This window comes from Psammomys obesus, unplaced genomic scaffold (assembly GCF_907164565.1).
Source record: "Psammomys obesus unplaced genomic scaffold, mPsaObe1.curated_primary_1811, whole genome shotgun sequence".
Taxonomy (NCBI): domain Eukaryota; kingdom Metazoa; phylum Chordata; class Mammalia; order Rodentia; family Muridae; genus Psammomys; species Psammomys obesus.
This window is the reverse complement of record NW_026585644.1, coordinates 50285170-50311385: the sequence shown is the minus strand read 5'-3', so window position 1 is coordinate 50311385 and position 26216 is coordinate 50285170. Positions and strand designations below refer to the sequence as shown.

General features: G+C 44.0%; 2 protein-coding genes across 7 annotated transcripts in view; one reads left to right on the top strand and one right to left on the bottom strand.

Annotated features, from left to right (window-relative positions):
* Pigf (phosphatidylinositol glycan anchor biosynthesis class F) overlaps window positions 1-6359 on the top strand; it is a 28864-nt gene extending 22505 nt beyond the window's left edge. For all 4 annotated transcript variants that reach the window (XM_055619291.1, XM_055619283.1, XM_055619269.1 and 1 more), the window contains exon 6: window positions 6054-6359. In XM_055619291.1, coding sequence (XP_055475266.1) covers window positions 6054-6167 — 114 coding nt within the window. In that variant the 3' untranslated portion in view covers window positions 6168-6359. The remainder of the gene's footprint in view (window positions 1-6053) is intronic.
* Window positions 6360-6380: 21 nt separating this feature from the next.
* Rhoq (ras homolog family member Q) overlaps window positions 6381-26216 on the bottom strand; it is a 33577-nt gene continuing 13741 nt past the window's right edge. The window contains exons 3-5 of one of the 3 annotated variants that reach the window (XM_055619309.1): window positions 9077-9145; window positions 8611-8706; window positions 6381-6708 (exon numbers count right to left, since the gene is read on the bottom strand). In XM_055619309.1, coding sequence (XP_055475284.1) covers window positions 6553-6708; window positions 8611-8706; window positions 9077-9145 — 321 coding nt within the window. In that variant the 3' untranslated portion in view covers window positions 6381-6552. Of the gene's footprint in view, window positions 6709-8610; window positions 8707-8980; window positions 9146-26216 lie in introns of all 3 variants that reach the window. The other 2 variants (XM_055619300.1, XM_055619316.1) reach the window with 2 other exon arrangements.

Here is a 26216-nt window from a genome sequence, read left to right as displayed (position 1 = left end):
AGGGCTCTGCAGAGGAGGCCAGGCAAGCCAGCTCTGCATCTCTCACAGGCACTTTTTAGTGTGTGTTTTTATTATGCTGAAGAAATCTTCATCTGTATGACTGTTAGAATTGACCTGACAAAGCCTGCTGCTCTGCTGCCTTCAGGTCTTTTACATTTGCTCAGAGTCTGGTCTTGAGTGTTTTCTTAATGCAAATGCGGCAGCCTGGTGGAGGCGCACATGTGAATGACATCTGCTCTCTGGCTCTAGTTTGTGAATTGTAAATAGACAGCGACCTGCATTTACTCTGACCTCTCTCCTACTACAAAGAACACAGAGTTAGGAACCTGTTACTCGTGGCACATTGAATTCCTGGTCAGGACTTCTGTCAGAAGTGGCAGTAAGTATTTCTGGACACACGCACACAGTGGAAGTTAGCCTGCCAGTAATGTCTCTCATGAAAGTCCTGCTACAGTCCTGTCAACAGTTAGCCGACAGTGAACACAGCTTTAACCTAAACCCATCGTCTGTTGATATTTTTTCTCAGTCTTGAAACGTATAAACTGTACATTAGCATTTTAGTTTAAGACAATATAATTCCTTTGGTAAGGGAAATACCAATTAACCTAAAGTCATACAAGTTTTCAGTCAGTCAAATTTGTGACCTGTTTTATCTTCTACTCTGGCGTTTTGAAGTAACCAATTCAGTTTGTGGCATCTGAGATTTTAGAAACTAAATGTTTCATCATAAGTTTTGTTTTTTTTTTTTTTTTTTTTTTTCTATCCTGGTAAAACTGGAGAAACGAAGTCATAGATTTTTTTTTTTTTTTTACGTTTGTATTTATTATTGCCGTGTGTGTGTGAGCACCTGCAAGTACCATGATCAGCACCAAAATGTCTAGATGGCTTGCCAAGAACCATGTGTCCGGTAAACCACAAAGCCAAGATTCCAATCCAGTCTGTCTAGTACGAAAATCAGTGTTCTTAATCGCTGTTCTATGCTAGCTAAAGCACAGTTGAGAACTGTTAAACCCTGTATAGCTGTGCTGAAACATTTCCTTTCCTAACACAGAAGCAGGGCTGTCCCTAAGCCAGAGTGGACATATACACTTGTTGCTTGCTTTTTTTTTTTTTTTTTTGTATTGTCTTTGGTTAAAGTACTTATTTTATGTGTTTTGTTTTATGTATGTCTTTGTAGAATGTGCATGTTACATTTCTATAGAGGACAAAAAGGGGCTCTGTATCTGAAATTATAGATGGTTGTGAGCCCCGCAGGGTGCTGGGAATCATATTCAGATCCTCTAGGAAGCAGCTAGCACTCTGAACTGCTGAGCCACCTGCTCCAGACCATATGTTCCTCTCAAACAATTTTTATTTGACATTAATAGTTTATTTATATATTTAAGAGTGCTCTTAGCCTTGTGAAGATGAAATTTCCTCTTTTTAAAAAAACATTATTACAGATTTCATTTGTCCAAATTCTATGTTAGGTAATATAAAATCTTTATTAATATTTATTACTTTGAGAAAACTGGCCTTTTTTGGTTCAAGTGATGAATAAATCTATAGTCACTTGATTTATAGGAAGGACCATAATGGTGCTCAAAGATCAAGGCATTTTTGTTTACTTTAAAGGTTATTTGAGTGGGATTCTTATCTTTTGGTGTCTTGTTTTTTGAGATAGTGTCTTGCTATAAGCCCATGTTGGCCTCAGACTTGTGGTGGTCTGCCTTTGCTGGCCACCCCAAAGCCTCCGAAGTACAAGGTCACAAGGTCAGAGGCCGACAGCACCAGCCCAGGGTGTATTTTGTGAGATGAAAGTCTTGCTTTTCAGCCGTGCTAACTGATTTTATGTCAATGGGACGCAAGCTAGATTTATCTGTGAGGAGAGCACCTCAGTTGATTGTGCTGTAGACAGGCCTGCGGGAGGCTCCACCCCATTGTGGTCAGGTAGTCCTGGTTCTCTAAGAAAGCAGGCTGAGCAAACCAGGAGAAGCAAGCTAGTAAGCAGCACTCCTCCATGGCCTCTGCATCAGCTCTTGCCTGCAGGTTCCTGTCCTCTTTCTGTTCCTATCTGGACTTCACTAGATGATGAACAGTGATGTGGAAGTATAAGCCAAATAAACCCTTTCCTCCCCAAGTTGCTTTTAGAGACTGTGTTTCCATAGTAACCCTAACACATCCTTCTAAGTTGGCTTCAAATTAATCATCCTTCTCTTCCTTAGCCTCCTAATTTCTGGAATGAGAAGCATGTGCACACACTATGCACATCTAGGTTGCTGGTTCTTGGTCACGTGATTCATGCATGCACTATGCACACCTAGGATGCTGGTTCTTCTTCACCTGATTTAGCCACTCATCTCTTAAAATAGGTTTTTTCCTTTGGTAGTTTACTAATTTTATCTACTTGTATTGCATTATACTGGTATGTAACACAAGATGTTTCTTCCGTTGAGTGGCTTTTAAGAAGCATTTGAAGTTAAAAGAAACTAGATAAAATGAAACGACTGTCACTTTGGTGGTGAACCCTGTGAATGGCTGTCCTGGACTCACTCTGTAGATGTGGCTGGCCTTGAACTCACAGAGATCCACCTATCTCTGTCTCCTCGAGTGCTGCGATTACAGGCACACGCCACCATACCCAGCCATGAATGGCTTAATATGAATGTCTTTGTTCTCAATTTCCTATTTTCCTTACATAAAACAAAATAACTATATATAGCTATCTCAGATTGTCATAATTTGGAGAAATATTTATATCTATGCAGCTGAACTAGCTAACAGGTACTACAGATTTTTTTTTACTACAGATTTTACTATTGTGGCATAAAGAATGTTAAAATAGAAGTATCTCTGTGGAATGAGGAAATAGTTTTAAGTGGAAAACTTAAGATCTCATTATTAAAGTATAATTAAACTATACTCGACAAGTCCGGATGAATTGTATGCTGTGGTGTGGTTTTAAATATCTTAAAGCAATCATAAGAAAGGCGGAAAGAAGTTGCTTGGGGAAGAGAAGACATTTCAAAAGTGAGGACTGAGTGTTGCAGGGCACCCACGCCAGCGCTCTCGTGTGTCCAGAAGCTGGGGCAGCACTAGGATACCATCTGAAAAGTTGTACACTTTATCTTGCTGATTGCAGGGATTTCTTGAGTTTTACATAACAGTGAATTGCTGAGTGTTCCAAGCCTTAACCCCTTATAGGAGAAAACCGTAGAAACCAACATTTGTTTCATTTTTCACATTCTTTGGAAGTGAAGTATGGCAACTGTCTAAAGAATGTGTGCAAATGTTTATATGTGTGCTGAGAACAATGAACCACACTGAAGTCACAGAGTGAGTAAAACAGAACTTGATACCCCAAAGTGGAATGTGGCTGAGACCCACAGGGATTGTTATTCCCCCACAGCCTGAATAACAGGGCAAGGGGTTTGGTGCTCACATGTTGCCGGGGTGAGCCGCCTCACAGCAGAAGAAAGGGAATTAAATAAAAACTACTGAGGTAAGAAGTTCAGTGCGTTACATAAACAGTCATTATGCATTTCACTTTATTATGACCCCATACGTTAGGAAGGGACGTTGTTGAAGTAACAATCATTTAAAAAGCAACAACCAACAAACCAGTACTTAATTTGCTATTTAAAACCAATAATTAAAAATCAAATGGAAGCAGTGTCTAAAGTAACTAAGATAATTCATAACAAATAGCATAAACTCAAGCTCTACTTATTGGAAATATGATAATTCATCGCAAGTAAGCTACAATGTACCTGTAAGGACAGAGTAAGGGCATACATTAGCAAGGTGCTATTAGATTTCAGGGTTCCCCTAAAATTTTTTAAAGGACTTGAGAACAAATTTTCTCTGCAAACACTGATCAGTTCTAATTTTCTCTGAGTTCTTTCACACTTGACCGTATCTGAAGCACTGCACTCACCAACACAACTCCTGTTAATAAAATATTGTTGACAAGCATTTTCTTTCCCAAATAGTTCACTAGTTTGAAAGAGTTATTCCAGAGATTAGTCTGAATTTCTGTTGCAGCCTAAGCCTTTAATGAAGATATGCTTCTGAAAATAAGGCATTTTTTCTATAATCTGCTCATGAATAGAAAACAAATCTTTGGTTTTCTGGTTAAAGTGGCAGAGAAGATTTTGCAGAAAGAAATACTAAATAACCAACACAAAGAGCTCTTAACAAGCAATGGGAAACTCCAAACCCCATCAAGGTAAATAGAGTACCTAAGGCACCTCAGGTTCAGGTGATGCAATCATCTGCTTAGAGTTCGAATATTCTATATACATGATTCTTACCATCTGGAGAAGGTGACGCTGAAATAGTGATGTCCAACTGTGATTGCTGTGAATCAGAAGAGAGTGGTAAGAGCTTATGAATGGGAGGGATACTGGAGATTGTTCCCATGGTCATACATGAGGAAGCTGAGGTGACACCAGTGCACATTCCAGATTCTTAATCCATGTCTCGTGGAGCAAGAAAGTTCTTGACTTTAACTTTCATTACTAATACACCAAGTGTCAAGGGTTTCACAGATGTAGAAAAAACAAAAAAAAAAAAAACCCATCAAATCTCCATAGGCAACTTGGAAATGAATAATACTTTACTGTCTTGATTCCTTCACATCATAGGTTTGACAACTTAGTTAATATGTTAACTGACTATACAATTTCTTTCAATTCTATCTAAAAACGGACCAAAACTAAATGGGAAAGTTACAGAAATCCCATTTGAGCATACATAAGGCCATGATATACTTAATGTGAACCACCACTGAAGGGCATACTATGTCCACTTCCAAGAGAAAGCTCTTGTCCAGTAGACGTCCACTACCGAGTGGGGGAGTGTGGTGCTTACATTTTAAAAAACTCCTACAAAGCTCACATGCAAGACAGTACATCTAGATTTGTGACTGGTATGAACATTTAAGGCTGTCATTTTCAAGTATTTATGTTTAGTGTTCCATTACCCAATCTGTGCAATAGACAAAGCTGTGAGCACAAATCATGGACGATAACAGAAGCTTGCTAAAGACAAAGAAGTCGTAGTTTAAGCAACAGCAGATCTGAACCTAAGGAAGGCTGGTAACAATGTATGGATTAGATTATGCTTCTCTAAAATGCATCAGGTGGTTCACATTGGAAGCTTTGCCTAAAACTACTACTGTCTGTCGCATGGCATTTAGAATAAGGCAGATCCATAGCAGACTGAAGAAAAGCCAAATGAAGTACCAGCCAGTTAGTTACTAAGATGGTTTGTCTCCAGCAGACCTAGATGGCCTATTCCTCAGAGCAGCGTTAGGAATGGCTCCAGTACACCAAATAAGCTTTACAAAGGAACATGAAAGTTTGTTTCCAAGTTTTGTTTTGTTTTTTTGTTGTTGTTTTGTTTTTACACAGAGCTTCTTACCTAGGGACCCACACACCCTTCCTATGGCATAAAAGAATCACCATTCTTTATTTCTGGTCTAATGAAATGGCTGGAGAAAGAGTCTTAGGGAGCCAGCAGCATTCTGCTTGCCTCACACTCTAGGTGTGGCTTGTACCATCTGTGGACGTGGCATCTGCAGCTCAGACTGGATGTCAGCTTTATGGAGGCGGATACCCACAATCCCACGTAACAGCCTTAGATTCCAGGTCTTCCCTCTGACACAACTTAATGTTTCTAAGGTTTGGTCAGCCTGCATACTTCTTGTTTCATTTGATGTACACAGCCAATATAGGAATTAGAAAAAGGGCCAACTAATTCAGAGAGCTAAACTGAGTTCAGGATTATGGAAAACTATGACCCAATTTTTAAATTTTGCTTTAGCATGTATTTCATGCAATTTGGGGAACATCAAACTAAATCTATAATCGCCGGAAGCCTTGTTACTGCTGAATGCACATTAACTGAAATGTGTACATTTTACTGTTCATGATAAATACAGTTACAGTCTATAAACTTTTGGCATTCTTTAAGAAAGCACATTAAGCCTCGCTATAGAAATGTTTATGTTACACTCAATTTGTGCTCAAGTAATAAACCGGTGGGTTTCTATCTCTTAATTCTGTCCTCAGGTGTGGCCCATCTCCTGCACACTTGGAGCAACCTTTGGCTACATGGCTGGCCTGGCTATCTCACCACTCTGGATATACTGGAATAGAAAGCAGCTTACATACAAGAACAATTAAGAGGAGAAAGGGAGGCGTTATTTCTTTGTGCAGACTCCATAGGGCTGTGCAGAAATGTCAAAGCCAAGCAGTCCATTTACAGCACTGTTGTTTTTTTTAAATGTCATTTCAACATGATGTGATTGTAGCTTTTTAACTATGAAACCCCTGAGAGATTGTACCTTCTAGTTGAAATAAAGTATTTATAGTAGATTGTGGCTTGAGATGCTGTTTGCTGCTGCTTAGACCTTTACAAAACATTCTCAATGAACTCTGTGAAATGCTGGGGACAGGCCTCCTGCCCCATGAATTAAACTGCTTCATTGTAACAGGTCAGGACATTGCTGTAGCATTTCAAATGCTTTCTGGGAGAAATGGACAGTTTCCTGGGCCACAAAAGATGTTTTCACGTAATCAAGCAACAGTTTATACATCTTGATCCTATTCTTTTTTTAACTGTGTGTTTCTTTGGAGTTAAAATGGCTATGATAGCCTCATCAAACACAGTCTTCAAACCCTTCTGGGTTAAAGCTGAACATTCCACATAGCAGCATGCACCTATCTGGGAAGGAGAAAAAAAAAAGCCACAGTTATATAAAACAGTTTTATACAACTCAGTAACAACACGTTATAAGGGAAGTTATAAGATATGGCTGTGCAAATGAACCTCATTATGCATATCCACAACCCAGTGTGAGACAGGTGTGAAGATACTCGTGTATGGCCTTCTAGCTTCCTCTGGAAAACTCAGCCATCAAATACTACATACTCACTACATACTACACAACTGCTTAGGTTCTAGGGACATGTCAATACCATGGTGTCCTGCTGAGTGTCAAGAAAAGGAATACAGAGCAGACACTGGTGTTAGGACAGAGCAGAGGGAAATGGGCGGATGGTGCCAGTCAGGGAGGCCTTCTCACAGGTCAAGGTTGAGCAGTGAGGGGTCCCGAGGAGCCAAGAACTGAACAAAGACTGAAGGGGAGATACTAGCCATATCCAAGACACAGTAAAGAAGCCAGGGGCGGGAGAGAATACACACTGGACTGTTCTCCCTGTGTGGACGTGAGTCGTTCTCAGCTTCTCAGGCTTGCTGCTTGTCCCTTACTTTCTCTCCCTGTTTTCTTCAGACTGTACTTAACCTTCTGGCACTCTAGTTCTATGCTCATTGCTTTAGGGTTGGTTTCTCTCCCTCAAAAAAAAGTCTTTTGCGTAGACTTAATGTTTTCGCTGTGTTGTCACACCTGCCAAGTAAGTGCACAATTTCTATTTATTTATTTATTTTGGTTTTTCAAGGCAGGGTTTCTCTGTGTAGCCGAGGCTGTCCTGGAACTCACTCTATAAACCACAGACCAGGCGGGCCTTGAACTAACAGAGATCCACCTGCCTCTGCTTCCTGCGTGCTGAAGTTAAAGGCATGCAACTCCATGCCCAGCTAGAGTGCACAACTTGTATTCATCCTGGAGTGGAAGCTCATGATCACTTCCTCAAACCTGGAGACTTTGGATGAATGTTCTCAGCCCACTTTTCTGATGAAATCATGTTATTCGAGGGGTTCCTGTCCACTAATCACGTTAATGCCTGACACGTCCATCTGATTTATTTCTGGCCTCTGACATGATAGTACATATTTATGAGGTCAAAGCATCTGCATTTATAACTTTTGCCTTTATACATTTAGAAATTTCTTCTTTCCCCAAGATTATAACATCAATGCAAGGAATTTCTCAAGTGATCTGTTGGTGATATCACTTCTCTTTGCTTGTGGAAAAGCTGTCCTCCAGAAAGTTCTTTTGTTTCTTTCTATTTTCTAGTAGCCCATTTTTAAAGATTGTACTTACTAAAAAATCCTACCAAGCCAAAACAGAAAAAAAAAAAAAAAAAGATTATGATGAAGAATTAGAAGAATTCAATAATCTTGTTAGCCATATGGTGAGAAAAAGAATCTAGCTTTGGGTTAAGAGAAAATATAAGTTAAAAGATATATGTATCTATAAATGGTTTTTAGAAATCTACCCATAATTTTTTCGTTAACCACAGATTTAAATTGCCACCCAATGTCACTTCAGCTGCACCTGCCGGAGTGTAAACTGAAAGTAGAGCCTGATTTGGCACAGTGCAAATGTTTAAATAATTAAGGAGAGTGTGAAGTCTCGGCCTTGATGCCTGCTATCTCTTACAGATGCCTTTAAAGACAAAATAGTAAGCATAGCACAGGTGGACATGCAGTCAAGCTGGAAGCCCAGCTCTGCTACTTTTTTACTTAAAGATCTCAGGCTCCTGTTACTTAAAAGCTGTTCTTTCTTGTCTACAGCCAGGGAAACAGATCCATCTCACTGTGTCGGTGCAGAGATAGGGGGAATCATGGGAGAGTAACACCCAGCAGGGTCCTGACAGGAGGCACAGCACCGCAGGCCCCTGCTGTCATCTTCACAGTCCTGTAAATCCAGCAGGGACTCATTACCTCTTTCGCTAGCTTTTGTCCTTGTTCCACACAGACAGGTTTTTCTTTCATGTCATTCAGTCTTGCTAAAGTTTTGGGGTCATCTCGGAGATCAATCTAATTAGGAGAGATCAATAATGTCCTATAATATTTATTTTAAAAGAAACCAATGCATAGCGTCCCATTTAATTTCTACATATTAAAAAACAAATAAGATCTTAAAGATACTAATATTCTTGGGGGATTATTTTTATGTAGAAATATGAGAGGAATTACCAATATGAAACGTATCTAACACATCATTTGCTAATCATGAGGTCCTGTCTGAGAACAATCCCCCAAGGCAACTATAGAGCTTATTCTTAAATGAGTAAAATCAAAGCAAGCCCACCTGAGTTCCTATTAATAAGAAGGGGACATTTGGCGCATATTCCTTTAGTTCTGGTACCCATTCCTCTTTTACATTTTGAAATGAGGCTGGATTTACCACAGAGAAGCATATGAGGAAGACGTCAGTCATGGGATACGATAAAGGCCTCAGCCGATCATAGTCTTCCTATGGAAAAAAAAAAGGGGGGGGGACATTATTTATACTTTCATGTCTACACATTAGTAGCAATAAATACAGTAAGTCACGTGGTCAAAAAGTACATCCAGGAATTTATCTCTCCATGAAATAAGATGATTCCACTTGGCTTTGGTTTTCTTCTTCCTTTTTTGTAAAAATTTTAGTACAATTAACAAATCAAATCAGAACTAGGAATATAGAGGGTTATGGTGCACCCTTCTGTAACTCCAGATTCCAGAGGCTAAGACAGATGGGGATTCTAGGCCAGCCCAGGCTGTACAATGAGAGCCCATCTCAAAACACAAAGAGAATACACACATGTGGTGGCGAAGAGGAGGAGGGGAGAGAGGGAAGGACGGGGGAGGAAAGGAGGGGAAGATACGCTACACTGTGATTCCGATAGCTATCGCTGTAAAGTTTGCAGGAAGAACCGAGGTGAGCTGGTGGCTGAAGTATTCTAACATAATCACTGAATATACAGGTATTGACCGCATGCTCTTCCAGGGACTTCATCTTTAAAGCTGATCCACACACTGAGGCACTGAGGCGAAGAATCTGAAAAGGCAGACAGTCTAAAGATGCTGAGCCTCAGACTTGGGGCTCAAATGTGGGGCAGTGCTCTTAGTACTTAATGAACCTTCACGAAGACCCTTTATCTTTGCTCTTCTTGTTCTCATCCTCTCTCTGTCCTTCTGTGTGTCTCTTTTCTGTCTCTCTCAGAGTCTCTCTCACACACATCCTTTGTGTATATGAAATATGGATATTTAAAGACAAATGTATATATCACAACCCTTCCTGTTTTTGCTAAATGTTTTCTTGTATATTCTCCAGGGTTTTTTTTTTTTCTATTTGCATGTACTTGCCTAGAACTGCACACATCCAAACAGCCACACGTGATCAAACAATGCATCCTGCTCTGTGACTGCCTTGTCCAGTCTGTCTTGGCCACCTCTCCACACCAAAATTTGCTAGGCTATTGTATGTGTTAAACTGCTGCTTCATGGCTCTCTTTCTGAGAAGTGTTTTAGTCTCTGCCCAAAATGCTGTGGTTATCTCATTTAGCATGGACTATTTTACGTGACACAAAATTCTGCTTACATTCAAGCAAGAGAATGGGGTCAGGATTCCATTTCCTCCATGGCCGGACTCATCTGGTTTCATGGAAACTGGTTTTGGTATAGACTACCATCTTAGATGACCCACTCCACTGCTAGAGCAGTATAAACATGGAACTCAGAGAGTGTTTTTTAAGAGATCCCCCATTAGTTTCTGCAGCATTAATTTTCCTACGGAAAGTTTTCTCACTGTACTTACTGACAGTTTTCTCACTGTAACTTTGAATTCCAGCAACTCTCCCCCTGCTTGAGAGGAATTAGTTCCAAAATCCCCACAATTCTAGATTCCAAAATCTGCAGGTGCTCAATTCCCTTCTGTAAAACGGTGCCATTATTTATGTGTAACCTATACACCTCTGTACAAATTGCTGATACATTGTTTACGGTGCCTTCTGAACACAAAGAGTTATCTTATTACATTTCTTAGTGTCCTGGCTAGTTTTATGTCAACCTGATACAAGGTAGAGTCTCTGGAGAGGAGGGAGCTCAACTGAGAAAATGCCTCCATAAGATCAGGCTGTAGGCAAGCCTGTAGGGGATTTTTTAAAACTGATTGATTGGGAAGGGCTCAGCCCGTTGTGGATGGGGCCATCCCTAGGCTGGTGGTCCTGGGTTCTGTAAAAAAAAAAAAAAACCACAGGCTGAGCAAGCCATGGGGAGGAAGCTAGTAAGCAGTACCCCTCCATGGCCATCAGCTCCTGCCTCCAGGTTCCTGCCCTGTTCGGGTTCCTGTCCTGGCTTCCATCAGTGATAAACTACAATGTGGAAACATAAGCCAAATAACCCTTTCCTCCCCAACCTGCTTTATGGTCACAGGAATAGAAACTCCAAGTAAGACACTTAGGAAATAAGAAAGAAAAATCTGCACATGTTATTCTCCCCCAAATATTGTTAATCCACACTTGGCTAAAATTTCATAGTTGGATATGAAATCTGTACACACTGAGAGCTGGCTGCAGAACATCTCAAATTCTTGTCTACGGAATTTAACTATTTTTTTGTGAGTCTTCAAATGACAGTATGTTCTACCAGCAGCTTCATTCATATTGCTGGCTCATCAATGGCCATACAGTCTATACCACAGGCAGTGAAAACCTTCACTGGGCATAAACTCTATAGCACAGGCAGTGAAAACTTTTGATATAACGGGACAGTGGGAAAATGCCATCCCCCACCTCTACAATCTTTATGTTTCTTTATATATTTTTTTGTATTTATTTATTTAATGTGTATGGGTACTTTGCGTGTGTGTGTGCGTGCGCGTGTGCGTGTCTATCACCACAGGCATAACTGGTGCCCTCAAGGCCAGAAGAGGTGTCGGATGTCCTGGGAGTTACAGATGGTTGTGAGCTACCATGTGGTGCCCTACAGAAAGAGCTAGTGCTCCTAACCACTGAGCCCCTTCTCCAGCCCCAAGTTTTTACTTACTTTCTGTCTTTATCTTTCTTTGTTTTTTTGAGACAGGGTTTCTGTGTGACAGCCCTGGCTGTCCTAGAACTGACTATGTAGACCAAGATGGCCTTGAATTGAGATCCTCCTGTCTCTGCTTCCTGGGCACTGGGATTAAAAGCATGTGCTACCACACCTGGCCTCAAAGTCTTTATTTTCACTGTGGAAGTTTCTACTTGCTTTTAACTAAATCTGCGCCATGGGTTCAGAACCATAGGCAATAGTCTAGTTACTCCCAGCTTGTTGCACTCTTGCAGTGTTCTCAATTAACTACTCTTCCTATTCTGATCAAAAAGGGTGAAATACAGAGTATCAGAAGTGAGGAAACAAGTAGAGTAGCCTTGAAGCTTGCTATACCCTGGCCAGCTTAAAAATAGATCAAAATTATAACACAAACAAATAATTCAAGCATTCACTTATCTAAAAAGAAGCCAAACAGATGGCTAATACATACCTGAAAAAAGCTCAACATCTTCCACAGTGAAGGAAAATGAAGTCAAAATTACACTAAGAGCCTACCTCACCTGAGTGAGAATGGCTACCATCAAGAAAACAAAAAGAAACCACACTGGCAGGGCTGTGGGTGGAGACAGGACCTTTATACTCCCTTAATGGAAATGGAAATTAGTACTGCCACTAAGAAAAATGGTCAGTAAGTCCTAAATCATACATCTACAACCTCGAAGGCCAGAACTACCATAGGGATAGGTCCACCCATGTTCACCATGGCACTATCCATGGTAGCCAAGTTACAGGGCCAGCCTAGGTCCATCAGAAGGCACATGGCTTAAAAGAAATGTGATGTACATATATTCAGTGGACTTTCAGTCAACAAAATGTCATTTGCAGGAAAATGGATAGAACTGGAGTTGTCATGTTAAGCAAAATAAGCCAGACAGAGAAAGACAACATGATAACTTTCATTTGTGGAAAGTAGTGAGGGACTGTCAGAGTAAGAGACCCAGAGAGAGGGGAGGAGAAAAGTGTCTAGTTAGGAGGGAAGATACAACCAAAATATAAATATGAACATATGGAAATGTCACAGCAAAACATGATACAGGCAATTAGTATGCATTAAAAATTTTGATTTTAAAATATAGCATGTGAGCTCAGGGGTTAAAAGCACTAGTTCTTACAGAGGACCCAGGTTCAACTCCCAGCACTCACATGGCAGCTCATAGCCATCTGCAATTCCAGTCCCAGGGGACTGGACACCATCTCCTGACCTTTGAGGGTACCTGGCACACTTGTAGCACACAAACATACATGCAGACAAAACATAAAATAAATCTAAAATAAATTCCAAAAACCTGTTTTGGAAGACCAGCTTGAGTGTTAAGTAGTATGATCAATTGCACTGAGCATGTGTCCCATGCTCTGTAGCCTCATCAAGTGGCCAACACACAGGAAGACAGAGGGGAAGCCTGCACTCTCAGCATCCTACCCAGCATGGTTTGGAGGTTGGGTGCTCTCATTAAAAATTGCTCTTCACCCATATTTAGATTTCCAGTTTTCACAGACACAAAAAATATAGGTATTATCCCCAGGACGAGGAGGAATAGGTGAGAGAAGGCCACTGAAGTGCTCCGCGGTGCCCCTGGAGCACAAAAGGACTCCCACCATGCTTTAACCGAAGTCCTTTCCCAGGGAAGGCAACTCTCCAATTCCTCTGCAATCCTTGCAAGGTCCCAAAAGTCCCGCACCCCTGGCTTCATCTCCCGTCAGAAGTTTCTTTACTGAGAAATGAAATTTTCTACACTCTTGTCAAGACACCCAAACCACAGTCTGGAGGACAAATGCTTTTCTGAATAACAGGAGAATGAGTGGTTATCACTGTACTAATTGGGCACTTTGGACCACAACCAGCTTAAGACAACTGAAAACATCAAAGAAATATCTGTCCTTTTCAAGAATGCCAACTTAGATATTTACTTTTCAGTCAAGTTTACTTCATCAGGGAAACAGAAATGGGTACTCTTTCTTTAGGGGGCTGTGAAAAGAGAAAGTAGTTGAACTGAAAGCTCTCTGGAAATGCTTAGTCAGTCACATTAATTCAATACTGATTGCTTCCATGACTATGGTGACTCAAGCCTGACTTTTCCTAGTAAAAGACATGTAGACAACTGGATCAGTTCTTTCTAGGTATCTTTGAAATTGCGTCTATGAATAATTACATGCGGGGAGCCGGGGCTATAAAAACAATGAAAATAAAAGCGTGTACAGAACGTCTCAGAAGTAAATGGTGCTTCTTCAATCTAGACTTCCTAAGATGAAATGCTTCTGCCTGCCATCCTGGGCTAAATAATTAGCAGTTATTTTAAGAATGAGATCTCTCTTGCTTTCATCCAATCTGAGTAATTAGAAGGCTAATAATAGAGAACGAATTAAAAAATAAATTATCCCTCATGCGTACTGTACCCGGGACCACATAAAACTGCCTCTCACTATTGTACCATGTCTGCACGAACTTCATGTGAAACGGTGGGTCTGAGAGAAAGGGCACGAAGCTTACACAGTCTTCACTCAGGCTAGATACTGTAAACAGAAACACCTCGAGAGCTGTGTGCAGAACAAGCACCCTTACTTTTAAATGACCATTTATCCAAGTCAGAACATTTCCCAACCGAGTCTCCTGTGTCCTCCTAATTAGCAAACCAATTATACATTTTAGTTGTAATTTTTAAAACAAGCATTTGGACATTCAACTAGAACATTCTCAGGAGCACAGCTAAATGTATGATAGGACAAATATCCAACATCAAAATACTGAATATCATCAACAGGACTTCTGGACTGCTAATGGATTTCTTTAGCTTCGGTAGCCTGGTCTACAAAGTGAACCCTGTCTCAAAAACAAACAAAAAACAAAACCAAAAACTTGTGTTACGACTGCTTATTGAATGGGTTTTGCATTATTGAAAACCAGAACTGGTAAAAAAAAAAAAAAATCATACACTTGGCATGTGACAAGAACCCCGACAAGAGAAGAATGCACTCGGAGAGAAAACAAAAGACATACAGGAGCAACATGAACTATAGTGGGGCCCCTACCAGGCTCCTGCACTCTGGGCCCAGCCAGCACGGCCACAAGCCGTCCCTTTTCCACTCCATCCTTGATCAGTCATGAACACCTGGGCACTCCCTCCCTGGCCTTTAAATATCTGTTTACAATAAATATCCAAAGTACAAATATCCCATCAGCCACTGGTACCAGACAAGCTGCCTCTGCTGTGCGTTGCCAGTGAACATCCCATCACCCTGGCCAGTCCATGGCCACCCGCAGATATTCGCTGTGATTACGCTGCGTGACGATGTCCTAGGGACACACACACAAATAAAGGACTTAACTGTACCTTGTGGAGCCTGCCATTTAGTTGGACATTCAAGACATAAACAGAGAAGGATGGTCATATACAACAATAGAACAGATAGAGGTTGAAGCTACATCAAGGGAATAGATAAATGCTTAATCCAAGAAACACCATTAAACAGCTCCAAAGTGCTCAGGATGTGCTATAATCAACAGCGACATGAAGAAAGGACAAGACCCAAACTCCAATTTATAGAATCTGTTAGAAACATCTACAAAGTTCTCTCATGAAGATGTATGTTTAAAAATCAGGCCGTGGGATTAAATGGATCTACAACGCACCTGGCAACCCGCTAGGGCTTTGAAGACCAGAAAGCCACAGGCCAGGAGGCGTGAAACTGCAGGCGACCGTGGAAGCACACTTAAGGTTGGCCCCAGGGAAGACTGCATGGGTGGGGAGTGACACTTAAATGTCCAGCAGCCGGAGCTCTCAGAAAGTGCATGGCAAGGCAGGTGAGCTGTGTGTGAACAGGTCATTACAAGTCAGAACGCTGCGTGTCCCACACTGGTGATTAGGACATACTCAGAACAAACTTCCCAGAACACGCGTGTGAGTCACTCCTTGCAGCTGGAGCGGCCTGAACTCACGCACGGAGTGAGGCCTCCGTCATGCCTCTCCTGGAGCCCCCAGTTTCTCTGTAAAATGAGAAGTTGTCAGTGACAGATGCTTCGAAGGCCAGAAAAATGCTGCTGCGACAAACCACACTCCTCAGTCATTGAGACACGGTCCATTATCAAAGTGTACAAGCTTCCCTCTGTGACAGGCTGGGATGAGAAAGTGGGACCACAGAGGGCCAATTCTTTCAGGCAAGCCCCAGCCTTCTAAGTCCAAACAGCTGCCGATTATTCTTGGAGACAGAAAAGCTGTCTAACGACCGTGAATGCCCTGACAACTGTGGCTCTGCTATACACGGAGCAGCAACTGTCACTTCCAATGCCTGCAGCAGGCACCCCTGCCTGAAACATCTGTTTCGAATGCGTAGCCCAAATTAGGCTCCCTGCCCTCTGGAAACACCCCAGCCCTCAAAGGGTGCCATGGGTGGCCAAGCGGGCTCAGGCTCTGTGGTAACAATAGCTTTGGAAACTTTATTTTCTTTGTGTAGTCAGTTTGTCACTTTTGAGTTCGTTTCCTATCTAACTTTGTCAAATAAAAATAGCATCCTTTCCCCCCCCTTAACTAGTGGTAGAGCACATGCCCAGCATGACCATCACGGTGCTCTGTTCGATTCTCCAACACCACAAGCAAACAAATAAACCAGAGTAACTGTTCTGGGGCGAGAGAGATGGCTCAGACTTTAAAACTACACACTGCTCTTCCGGAGGCCCTGAGTTCCGTTCCCAGAACCCTCGCCAGGCAGCTTATGGTGGCTCCAGGAGGATATGACGCCTCTGCCCTCCATGGACACCCGTACTCATGTGCACATAATACCCCACTCTCTTACTGCACACACAGAACTAAAAATAAAAATTAATCTTAAAAAAAAAAAAAAAGAAGCAATTCTCCGGCTGGGTGTGTAGCTCAGTGGTGGGGTGCTCACAGCGTGGATGAGGTCCTCAGCACTGTGAACAACAAAGAAACTGGGCTGAGGGCCCTGTGCGCCTTGGGGACTACCTTGGTGAATATGCTTCAAAGCTCATTTCCACTGAGTTTTCGGAAGTCAACTACTTCCTTTTGACTACCTCCAGCTACTGCTAGACCAGAGGAAATTTGGGGAGGAGAAATGATGTTTAGGGTGCTATAAATTCCTAAGAAGTGATTGTTTTTCGAACCCTTTTTGTGTGTTTGGTCTTTTTCTTTTCCTACTTTTTCAACCTTCACTTTAGTTATGAGACAGCAGTTGTAATTCATGGGCCAGATTAGCTCTAGTCAAAGAATTACTGAACTTGAGGGTTTGCATTCTGACTTCTAAAGTGTCTCATCTGTGTGTGTGTGTGTGTGTGTGTGTGTGTGTGTGTGTGTGTTAACAAGTCAGTCTCCCCCATTATTTTACCAATTATTCTGGAGCTCTGGACCCAAATTGTGGGCTTCTCATCAATACTTTCTTTGTGGCCACTTGACTGATCATAACACCAGTTTCAGTTAGCCCAAAAGGACAGGAAGTGTAGCTGATGAAGTGGGGCAGAGTAGCACCCAGCAAGGACCTTCATGGACCAGTACTTCCCCTCTCTTCAAGGAGGGGACTAAACCAGCAGGTCCCATGCATCTCTGCCTTTCTCTCTGTGAACAGCTGTAGGGAAAGACTTGTGCTCCTAGATAAGGCTCAAGTCTCAGGGTTCTGTTTTATCTGAGCTGACCTCACAAGGCATAGGATGAAGGTTCAGCTAAACACGGCAAGCTTCCTTTCCCCATCTGTGGGCGACAGTAAATATAGCACACACATGTTGAGAGAGGAGAGCCGAGTAAGTGCTTTGAGCTCTTCTTGCAGACCAGCTGAGCCACCGCTCTGTCTTTTGTGCAGGGTGAGGTGACTCCCCTGGTTGGAGAGGTTTGGGAGCTGAAATTCTACACTGCCAGGAGCTATAATTACAGTCCCTTCTACTAAAACAGAGGTCAGCTGGCCTCCAGCACCAGGAAAAGAGTTCCATGTCCCCTCACTCTTGGATATATGTCTTGCTTGACTTTCTGGCAGGAATTTCATGTTGGGATCATGCATTCATTCATTCACTCACTCACTCATTCACTCCCTCCCTCCAACATATGCCTGGCAACAAGGTGCTGAGTGTGGTGAACACACCAGTGAGAAGCAGGTGTGAATCCTGCTCTCCTGCAGAACAAGAGGGAGTTAGCAAGGGGCTTTCAGTTAGGCGGTACAACTCTGTCTGGAGGAAGCCGGGAAGCCGGGAAGCCGGGAGTTGCTTTGATTGTCTAAGTAAAAGTGGGGCCTCTTTGGGCATTCTGAGGTTGCTCTCCTGGACCCCACACAACTGCTGAGTACAGGCATTAAGAAACATGAAAACAACTTTGTAATTACATGCATGACTCTAGGACCTGCTATGATTGAACAGATAAGCATAACTGATTCCTTTTGCTTTTTGTTTGTTTTTAAGCAGGGTTTAAATTCTCTTTTCCTTCCTTCCTTCTTTCCTTCCTTCCTTCCTTCCTTCCTTCCTTCCTTCCTTCCTTCCTTCCTTCCTTCCTTCCTTCCTTCCTTCTTTCTTTCTTTTGTTGTTGTTGTTGTTGTTCAAGACAGGGTTTCTCCATGCAACCCTGGCTGTCCTGGAGCTCACTCTGTAGACCAGGCTGGCCTCAAAATCGCAGTGATTCACCTGCCTCTGCCTTCCAAGTGCTGGGATTAAAGGTGTCACCACTGCACAGCTTTTAAATAAATTTTCTAGGCTGATAATCCCAGTGCAAACTGAAGGAGAGAAACAATTTTGTTCAAAGCATTGAAACATCTCAGGGTGACCTGCCATTGCCCAAGGTTGCAGGCTGCTTGCAATATTGCTCTTAGCATGCAAATGGCTAATAAAAATATGATTATGTCAGTCACTTCAGTGACTGCTGCATTTATGGCAATCCTTCAGATACCTGAGTACAGAATTATGATTTCAGGACTATTTCCATTCTGGGAATCTAGGAATTTAGTACCAAAGTAAGTGAGTTCACGATGGATTGCTTTCCCCATATCACTCCTTCATACTCTAGAATGTTAAACATTAACTTAAAATCATGACTCTAAAGAAGCGCCATCACCTGCAGATCTTACTTGGGCATAAACAGCAGATAAACATTTGTTACAAAATGGGGGTGGGGAGCCGGTTCTGATGAAGTTGAGGTACTGAGTCAGGAAAAGTTGTCCCATGGATAATGAGCACAGACTGAGGTAGGTGCTGGAAGGGACAGGCTCTCGGACTAGCAGAAGGTTTAGCTAGAAAGATGGATTCTGGCAGGGAGAGCTTGGGGTCTGAGAGCAGGTTTAGAGCCAGGCCTGATGGACCCTGATGCCCTGAGAAAGACCATGGGGACAGAGAGCTGGACAGGGAGTCAACTCGAATGACTGGAGTCATGAACTCTAATTAAACCTGGAGGCAGGGGCATCCCAGAATCGGACATTCCCTTAATACTGCAGGTGAACAAGGACACAGACAGGCTGTTACTAGTGCTGGAGGCTGAAGATGGTGGCCTGGATCAAGAGGAAGCAGTTGGCCCCAGAAAACTGGTGGCGTCTCCATCCAGTCAAGAGGCAAATTCCGCCATGACAGGTCAGACATGGGGTTCTTGCTAGTGCAAGAGGGCAGTTGGTAGATTTTACAGAGCAGAGGGGGAGGAAACTGGAGGCAAGTGCTAGCTCTGCTAGGCTTGGAACATCTTACAGGTAGCTCCAGGCAGACCTCTGTACAGGCCCCTTCTGGCTGAATCAGAACCTCCCAAGGTTGATACCTCTGAACTAAATTCAGTTCTCAAATCTGAAACTCAGGAGTTTGCTGCCTCAATAAAAGAAAATGCTACCCACTCAAGCTGCCCAAGCTAGAAACCCAGAAATCCTTGGGAGTGACTCAGGCACACAGGAATCCAAGCACACATCTCCAGCCGGCCGACTGCTCAGGAGCACCAGTCTCCTTCTGTCCTCCGCCCTCCGCACACTTCCTCACTGGGCAGTACTGCCTCGCTCTCTAAGCTTCGGTCTGTAAATCATTTCATGTGACGGAGCTCAGGGGGATGCTCGATTCAGATCTCTCACCTGTCACCAGGCACTTCCACTGCTCCTGTTCCCACACACCAAACAGTAGTGCCTCTTTTCTTCTCCTCACCCCCTGGGGACGCCCCAAGAGCAGGTCTGCAGTGTCTGATATCAGGTATCTCTGGTGGGAGGTGAGACCAGGAAGCTGTCTACAGCCAGGTCGTGGGTAGCTGGCTCTGTGCTAGCTGGAGCTGGAGAAAGTATATTAACTGTCTGAACTCTCAAGTGACATGCTAATTTGTTCGGTTGCTACTGTCACTTGTAAGGAGGAATCAAATTGGCTCCTGAGACCAGGACTATTCCTCTGTGGAAGGATGTTCGCTCTAGACTCACTCGGCAGTGACCTCAGAGCCCAGAGGCCTCACACTGAGATACTCCCAGCATTTCGGCTCTTGCTGCTGTTCCCCCGCAGCCCTGACATCATCTTGGCATTTATGTTGCCAAGTGCAAAGGACATTCATTGCCTATCCAGCACCCTTGTACTTCCCTTCTCTCCAGAATCCTGATTCAGCTCAAGGCCCGCCCTTTTCCAGTTAGACACATAAGCCTGGGGAGCCTGATCCTATCCTGGGCTAGAGAAAGGCCACACTTGGGTTAAACTAAATGGTGAGCTCTACTCCCTGCCCCTGCTTCTTGCATGGGTATGTGACCTAAACTGTCCAATCAGAATGAAGCAAAACTTGACCTGTCCTGGATGCTCTTGCCTCTCCTGCTGCTCCCTTCACGTCCTTCTGTCATTCTCCCCAAGAGGTAAGGATTTACCAAGCAGGGGCCCAATCTCTGCAGTGCATGGAGTCAGGCCAGGGTGTCCTTAGCAATGGGTCAGTGCCTGTCTTGTGTCCCTATTCATCTCTAGTTCTCAAAGAAGCCTGGGAAGTCTTTGAAAAAGTCTAATTCTGTATATGTGACAACTGAGTCACAGAACCTGTGCCTGTCTCCAAGACCCCCCCCCCCGTATTATTTCTTAATAACACAGTGACAGAACTACCTGTTGTGTTAGGCATTGTGAGAAACCTAGAACTTAAAAGTCCACGGGAGAGCGCTGGGATGCAGCCAGGCTGGTAGAGCACTTGCTTAGCATGTGAGAAGCTCGGGGTTACATCACCAACGCCACATACACCATTGGCCGTGCTCATGCCTGGGATCCAGCCCTCAGGAGACAGAGGCCTGGGGCCCAGAATGCTATATGCAGTCCACACTCTTGAGCATGGCTTACCCTGGCACGTGTGAGACACCACCCCACCCCAGCGCTCAATTGCCTTCTTCAGCTCTGACCCTGTTGTACTGTAAGGATGTCCATGGAGTCCTGCAGCCCTAGTCTTGGGAAGGTTACCCGGTTCTTGCTTTCACATAAGCTCCAACCATCCCCCTGGACTTCACCATCAGCCCAGGGCTGCTCCCCCCTTACTGGAGAGAAAACAGGGGCTCAAGGAAACTCCTCACTCATCCAGTGTTACATGAACAGATGGGCAGAACTCTAGGCCAAACGAAGTTTTCTAAAGAGCGAGTTTTTGCCAGCAGTGCATCACAGGTTTGAGACACTGCCCTTCCGAACCTGAGCTGGGCTTACTAGCTACTTGGTCTCTGGGATGTCACCTTTCCGTTTCCTTTATCCAGACTACTAAAGCGCCTCACAACAGGCGAGGTGGGGGACATTAAGAGCTGGGGTACGAAAGGCCCTTAGCACATGTTGGCTGCTAGTCTGCAACCATCCCCCCAGCTTCGTCTCCTCCACTCAGCGTCAGATTTGAGGCAGAGGTGCAAACAGGTGTGCGTGCGTGCGTGCGTGTGAACTGTAGGTGAAATTGACTTTGAGAATGTGGAAACGCTTTGCTAAATCAATATACCTATCTCTAAAATTGTGCTTGGGGCAGCCAGGCGGCAGTGCCGCACACCTTTGATCCCAGAGCTTTGGAGGCAGAGGCAGACAGATCTCTGAGTTCAAAGCCAGCCTGGTCTACAAAGTGAGTCCAGGACAGCCAAGGCTACACAGAGAAACCCTGTCTCAAAAAAAAAAAAAAAAAGTGCTCCTGGGGCTTGGGAGAGAGCTTAGTCAGTCAAGTCTTCACTTACAAGTATGGGAATCTTAGTTCTATCCCTAAAACCCACCTTAAAAAGCTGGGTGTGGTGCCATAATCTCAGCACTGGAGAGGCAGAGACGGGCAGATCTCTCACTGGCCAGAGAGACCCTGCCTCAAAAGTAGGGCAGATGTCACCTCAGGAATGACACCTGAGGTTGACCTCTGGCCGCCGTACACACGTACGCAAATGTGAATGTCCACCCACACAGCCTTCGTTCAGCCAGTCCAGCCTGGCTTTCTCACTGGAAAGAACCTAGTTAGGGAGATACACATGTAACATGTAACACTGACTGAGAGCCAAAGTGACAGAACCAAGGCAGCGCCTCAGTGGACGAGTGACCGGCAACCATTACAAATAGCAGATAAACAGCCTCTGGGTGTATGGGGGCTTCAAGTCTGCTCTTGGCGAATTGTTTTTGGAGACGGTCTCATGCAGCCAGACTGTCCTCACACTCCTCAGATGTGTTATGTAGCTGAGGATGACCTTGAACTTCTGACCTTCTTGCCTCCACCTCCTCCAGTGTTGGGATTACAGGTTTGTAACACCCAGGCTTGATGCATGCTAGACAAGTGTTCTACCAATCCTTATACAGCCTCGGAGGCCGAGTCACCCTCCTCCCTCCTCCCCCCTCCCCCCTCCAGGGCAGTGAAGGCAGCAGCCAAACTCTAGGTGACTCAGTGACCAAACTGTCCCAGAGGCAAAGGGTCCCCAGGTGGATTCCAAGCTCAAGACCACATCCTGAGACCTGGCCAGATTACACAGGAGCCTTTGGGTCTGACTCTGTACCCAGCCTTGTGAAACCCACCCAGGGAGTCCCTTTGGAGGCCATACTCCATCATAGAGGTTGTAGAAAGCGCTGCCTGGAAACTGAAAACATAGACGTCTCCTGTTAACCAGCCAGCGGATGATGTAATGAAGCTGGCGGCAGGAAGTCTCTAACCCGTGGGCTGCAGATCTGGAGTGTGGGTCTGGGCTGAGGACGAGTGTTGCGCCTCAGAAGCCCCTGGATAACCATGTTTATTCAGTGTTCTTCAGCCTCCCTCCTCATCATTTGAGTGCACGAAAGTGTTCATGAACGTGTATGTGCTGGTGCGCATGTGCAGAGGCCAGAGGTCAAGACAGGCGTCTTCCTGTCGCTCTTTATCTTATTGTTTGAGACACAGTCTCTGAACCTGGAGCTCACTAATTTGGCTAACCTGGTTAGTCGCCACGCCCCATGAAGCCTCTGCAGCACCAGATTTACAGATAAGGCGCTCATCGTTTTACGGACCAGGGCTACCGATCCAAACTCAGGTCCTCACGCTGGCTAGCAAACATCATACTGACTGAGCCACCTGACCTCATCTTCCACTGTTAAAAAAACAAGAAACAAACAAACCAACAAACCCAAAGGGATGCATTTTTGTTAGACTTGACAAGTTCTCTGTTGTCATTAAATAGTACACAACTCCTGCTTTTCTCCTATTCTGGAACACTTCTTCTGCCCAGGGTGGCCCCTTTCCACCCTAACCCACATGCTCACGCCGTCTCCCTGTGCTGGCAGCTCAACTTGGTAATTCAAGAGTCCCAGGTAGCACTAGCTTTGAAGGCACGAAGGGGTCACGGAGAGCAGCTGATAGGCCTGGCACCGTGAGAAGCCAGGAGAAGCCACTGGGGAAAGGGTGGCCTCGGCGGCAGTTGAAGGCCCAGGACTGAAGGGGAAATGCAGAAAAGGTGAGGCTTGGCACCATGAAGAGAGACTCTGAGAGGCTGCTGGTGAAGGTGCAGCCCAGGTGCAGCTGAAGACCCCAGCAGTTTTGGAGATCCAGTAGCGTGGAATGGTCACCAAGAACAGCAGCAGTGAAGTAGCGTGCCAAAGCCTTTGAAGGAAGATTGTGAGAGAATCCGAGACGTTGGGCACTGAGTTACTTACACAGCTGACATCAGACTGTGACTGTGCCTGGTTCTTCCCTCTTGAAGTAAGGATGTAACTGTTTTTTTTTCTTGTTATTGTTGCTGTTTTTTAAAATAGGAATCCACAGCTGAATAACTAAAATTTTAAGAAGGGTATGGATTTTAAAAGAGCCTGAATTTTTAAAGTGTTTGAATTTGTAAATACTAAGGAGGCTTTTCAAGTTTGTAAAGTGTTTTCTATTGTAATGTTAATATTGATGTGTGATCTTGGGGATAAACAAGAAAGAAAAGGTTGTAGCTTAACTGTGACATATTTGTGTGTCAAACTGACAAGGGGTGAGTTGTGCTGGCTAGTTTAATGTCAGTGTGACACAAGCTGGAGTCATCTGTGAGGAGAACATGCCTCCTCACAGGTAAGATAGGGTACAGGTCAGCTTGTAGGGCATTTTCTTAATAGTGATTGATGTGGGAGGGTCCAGTCCATTGTGGGTGGAGCTACTGCTGGGCTGGTGGTCCTGGGTTCTATAAGAAAGCAGGTTAAGCCGGACAGTAAGCAGCTTTCCTCCATGGCCTCTGAATCAGCTTCTTCTTGCTTCCAGGTTCTTCCCATTTGAGTTTCTGCCCTGACTTCCTTTGATGATAGACTATGATGTGGTCTATCCTCGCCACGTGGCTTTTGGTCATGGTGTTTTATCATAGTAACAGTAACCCAAACTAGGACAGTCTTGACCCAAAGCAAGAAGTTCTCTTTCCTGCCTTCCAATATCAACCACACTGCACACAGTTAATGTCAGAGGGGTCACAACAGGCTGTCCAACCACTGGCAATAAGGCTACATTTTGAGATGTGAACGAATGGAAATCTGTAGTGAGTAGTGCTGATGACTAGGGTGACTGGGGGCATGAAAGCAACCAAATCTAATCAAGGCAACTCAACTGCAATCAAAGACAGCTGCAACCTAAGAGACAGTCTTTGGGACTGCATGAAAACGTGTTCACTGGAAAGTCAGGGTCTATACGGGTCCTAGAGTCCAGTCACAGCTAGGATACATTAGCGTTCCAGTTGCCATGAGAACGATCTGGGCTTGGTGGGCACAGATGCCTGTCACTCGAAAGCCGGGTTCTCATGTGGAAGGAAAAGGCCATGATGTGGTCCCAGAACCCGAAGGACAAAATCTCTGAGACAACCAATGACTTTTGCTCCAAAGCCTGAATGCCAAGTGAGCTTCTTAGAGATTCATTTCCCAGTGTCTTGAGGCAGGCGCTGCAAAGGAGCCGCTGCTGGAATATATTTATGTTTCTAATTATAAAGGGGGACGACTTCAGCTAGAGCCCAGCTGACTGAACATACATTTATCTCCTCTCTCTCCAGAGTCCTCTAAGATGTACTGTGATTTTTTTTTTTTAAGGCATAAAGCCACATTGGAAGAAAACCAATAGAAAGGAAGACAACAAACCATGAAATTTTAGACTCAAGGGGCAAAGAGACCAAAGTGAACCAACTTAGCAGACCCAAAGTGGCAGCTGCTGGGCCAGCAGAGTGGGACACAGGGGCAGCTGGCTGCAATATCACCATGCTATAGGGGGCTGAAGGTGTGAGGGCTGAAGCGGTGTGTTCTTCTGGATGTAGGACAAAGGTTAAGTCATGGTTTAATTTCTGACCCCTTTCTCTACCATGATACACTCTTTAATCTTGCAAAAGGTGGAGAGGATGTGCTTAAAATTAAGGCCCCCAAGCTGCCTTTTCCACTTGCGTCCCAGGACACTGAAAACTCTGTAAGAGCCCTTGGGCTGGAGAACTGATAATTCTTTTCTGGAGACTATGGTTCTACCACTAAAGGAAAGGCAAAAACCTACTGACTTTACAGCTTCCCAAATGAAGAGTTTTAGATAGGTCACAATATAATCATGGTTCTCAACTGGAAGTGGAGGAAGTATGGTGGTGTTGTCCCAAGAGAACATACGTCAACATCTGGAGACATTTTGACTGCCATAGCTGGAGGATGGTACTATTAGCATCTATGGGGAAGATATCCAGGATGGTCCTTCGAAACATCCTATAGCGCAAGAGACAGTGTCCTCCCCAATAAAGAATACCAGGTCAGCCCATATTTATTGAGAAACCCTGACCTACAAGCAGACCCCCCCCTACACCTGTCTCCCACATGCTAAGCGTGAGTAAGTGCCTAAAGAAATGCCAGTTAACCTTCTTGAGTGGCAGGGGTTGAGATGAGAGCCTACACAGAGACAAAACCTTCTAAAGAACAAAGACACAAGAAAGCAAGGTCCATTCAAAAGACCGAGATATATCTACAGCAAGCACCCTGTAGAAACACGGATATGGGACTCAATGAGACTTTACCGTGCTAACCACTCCCTAACGTATTATAGGACAGTCACTGGACCCAGTCACTCCTCAGTGTACATTCAGTCACTCACTAATGTACTCCACAGTCACTACATTCAGTC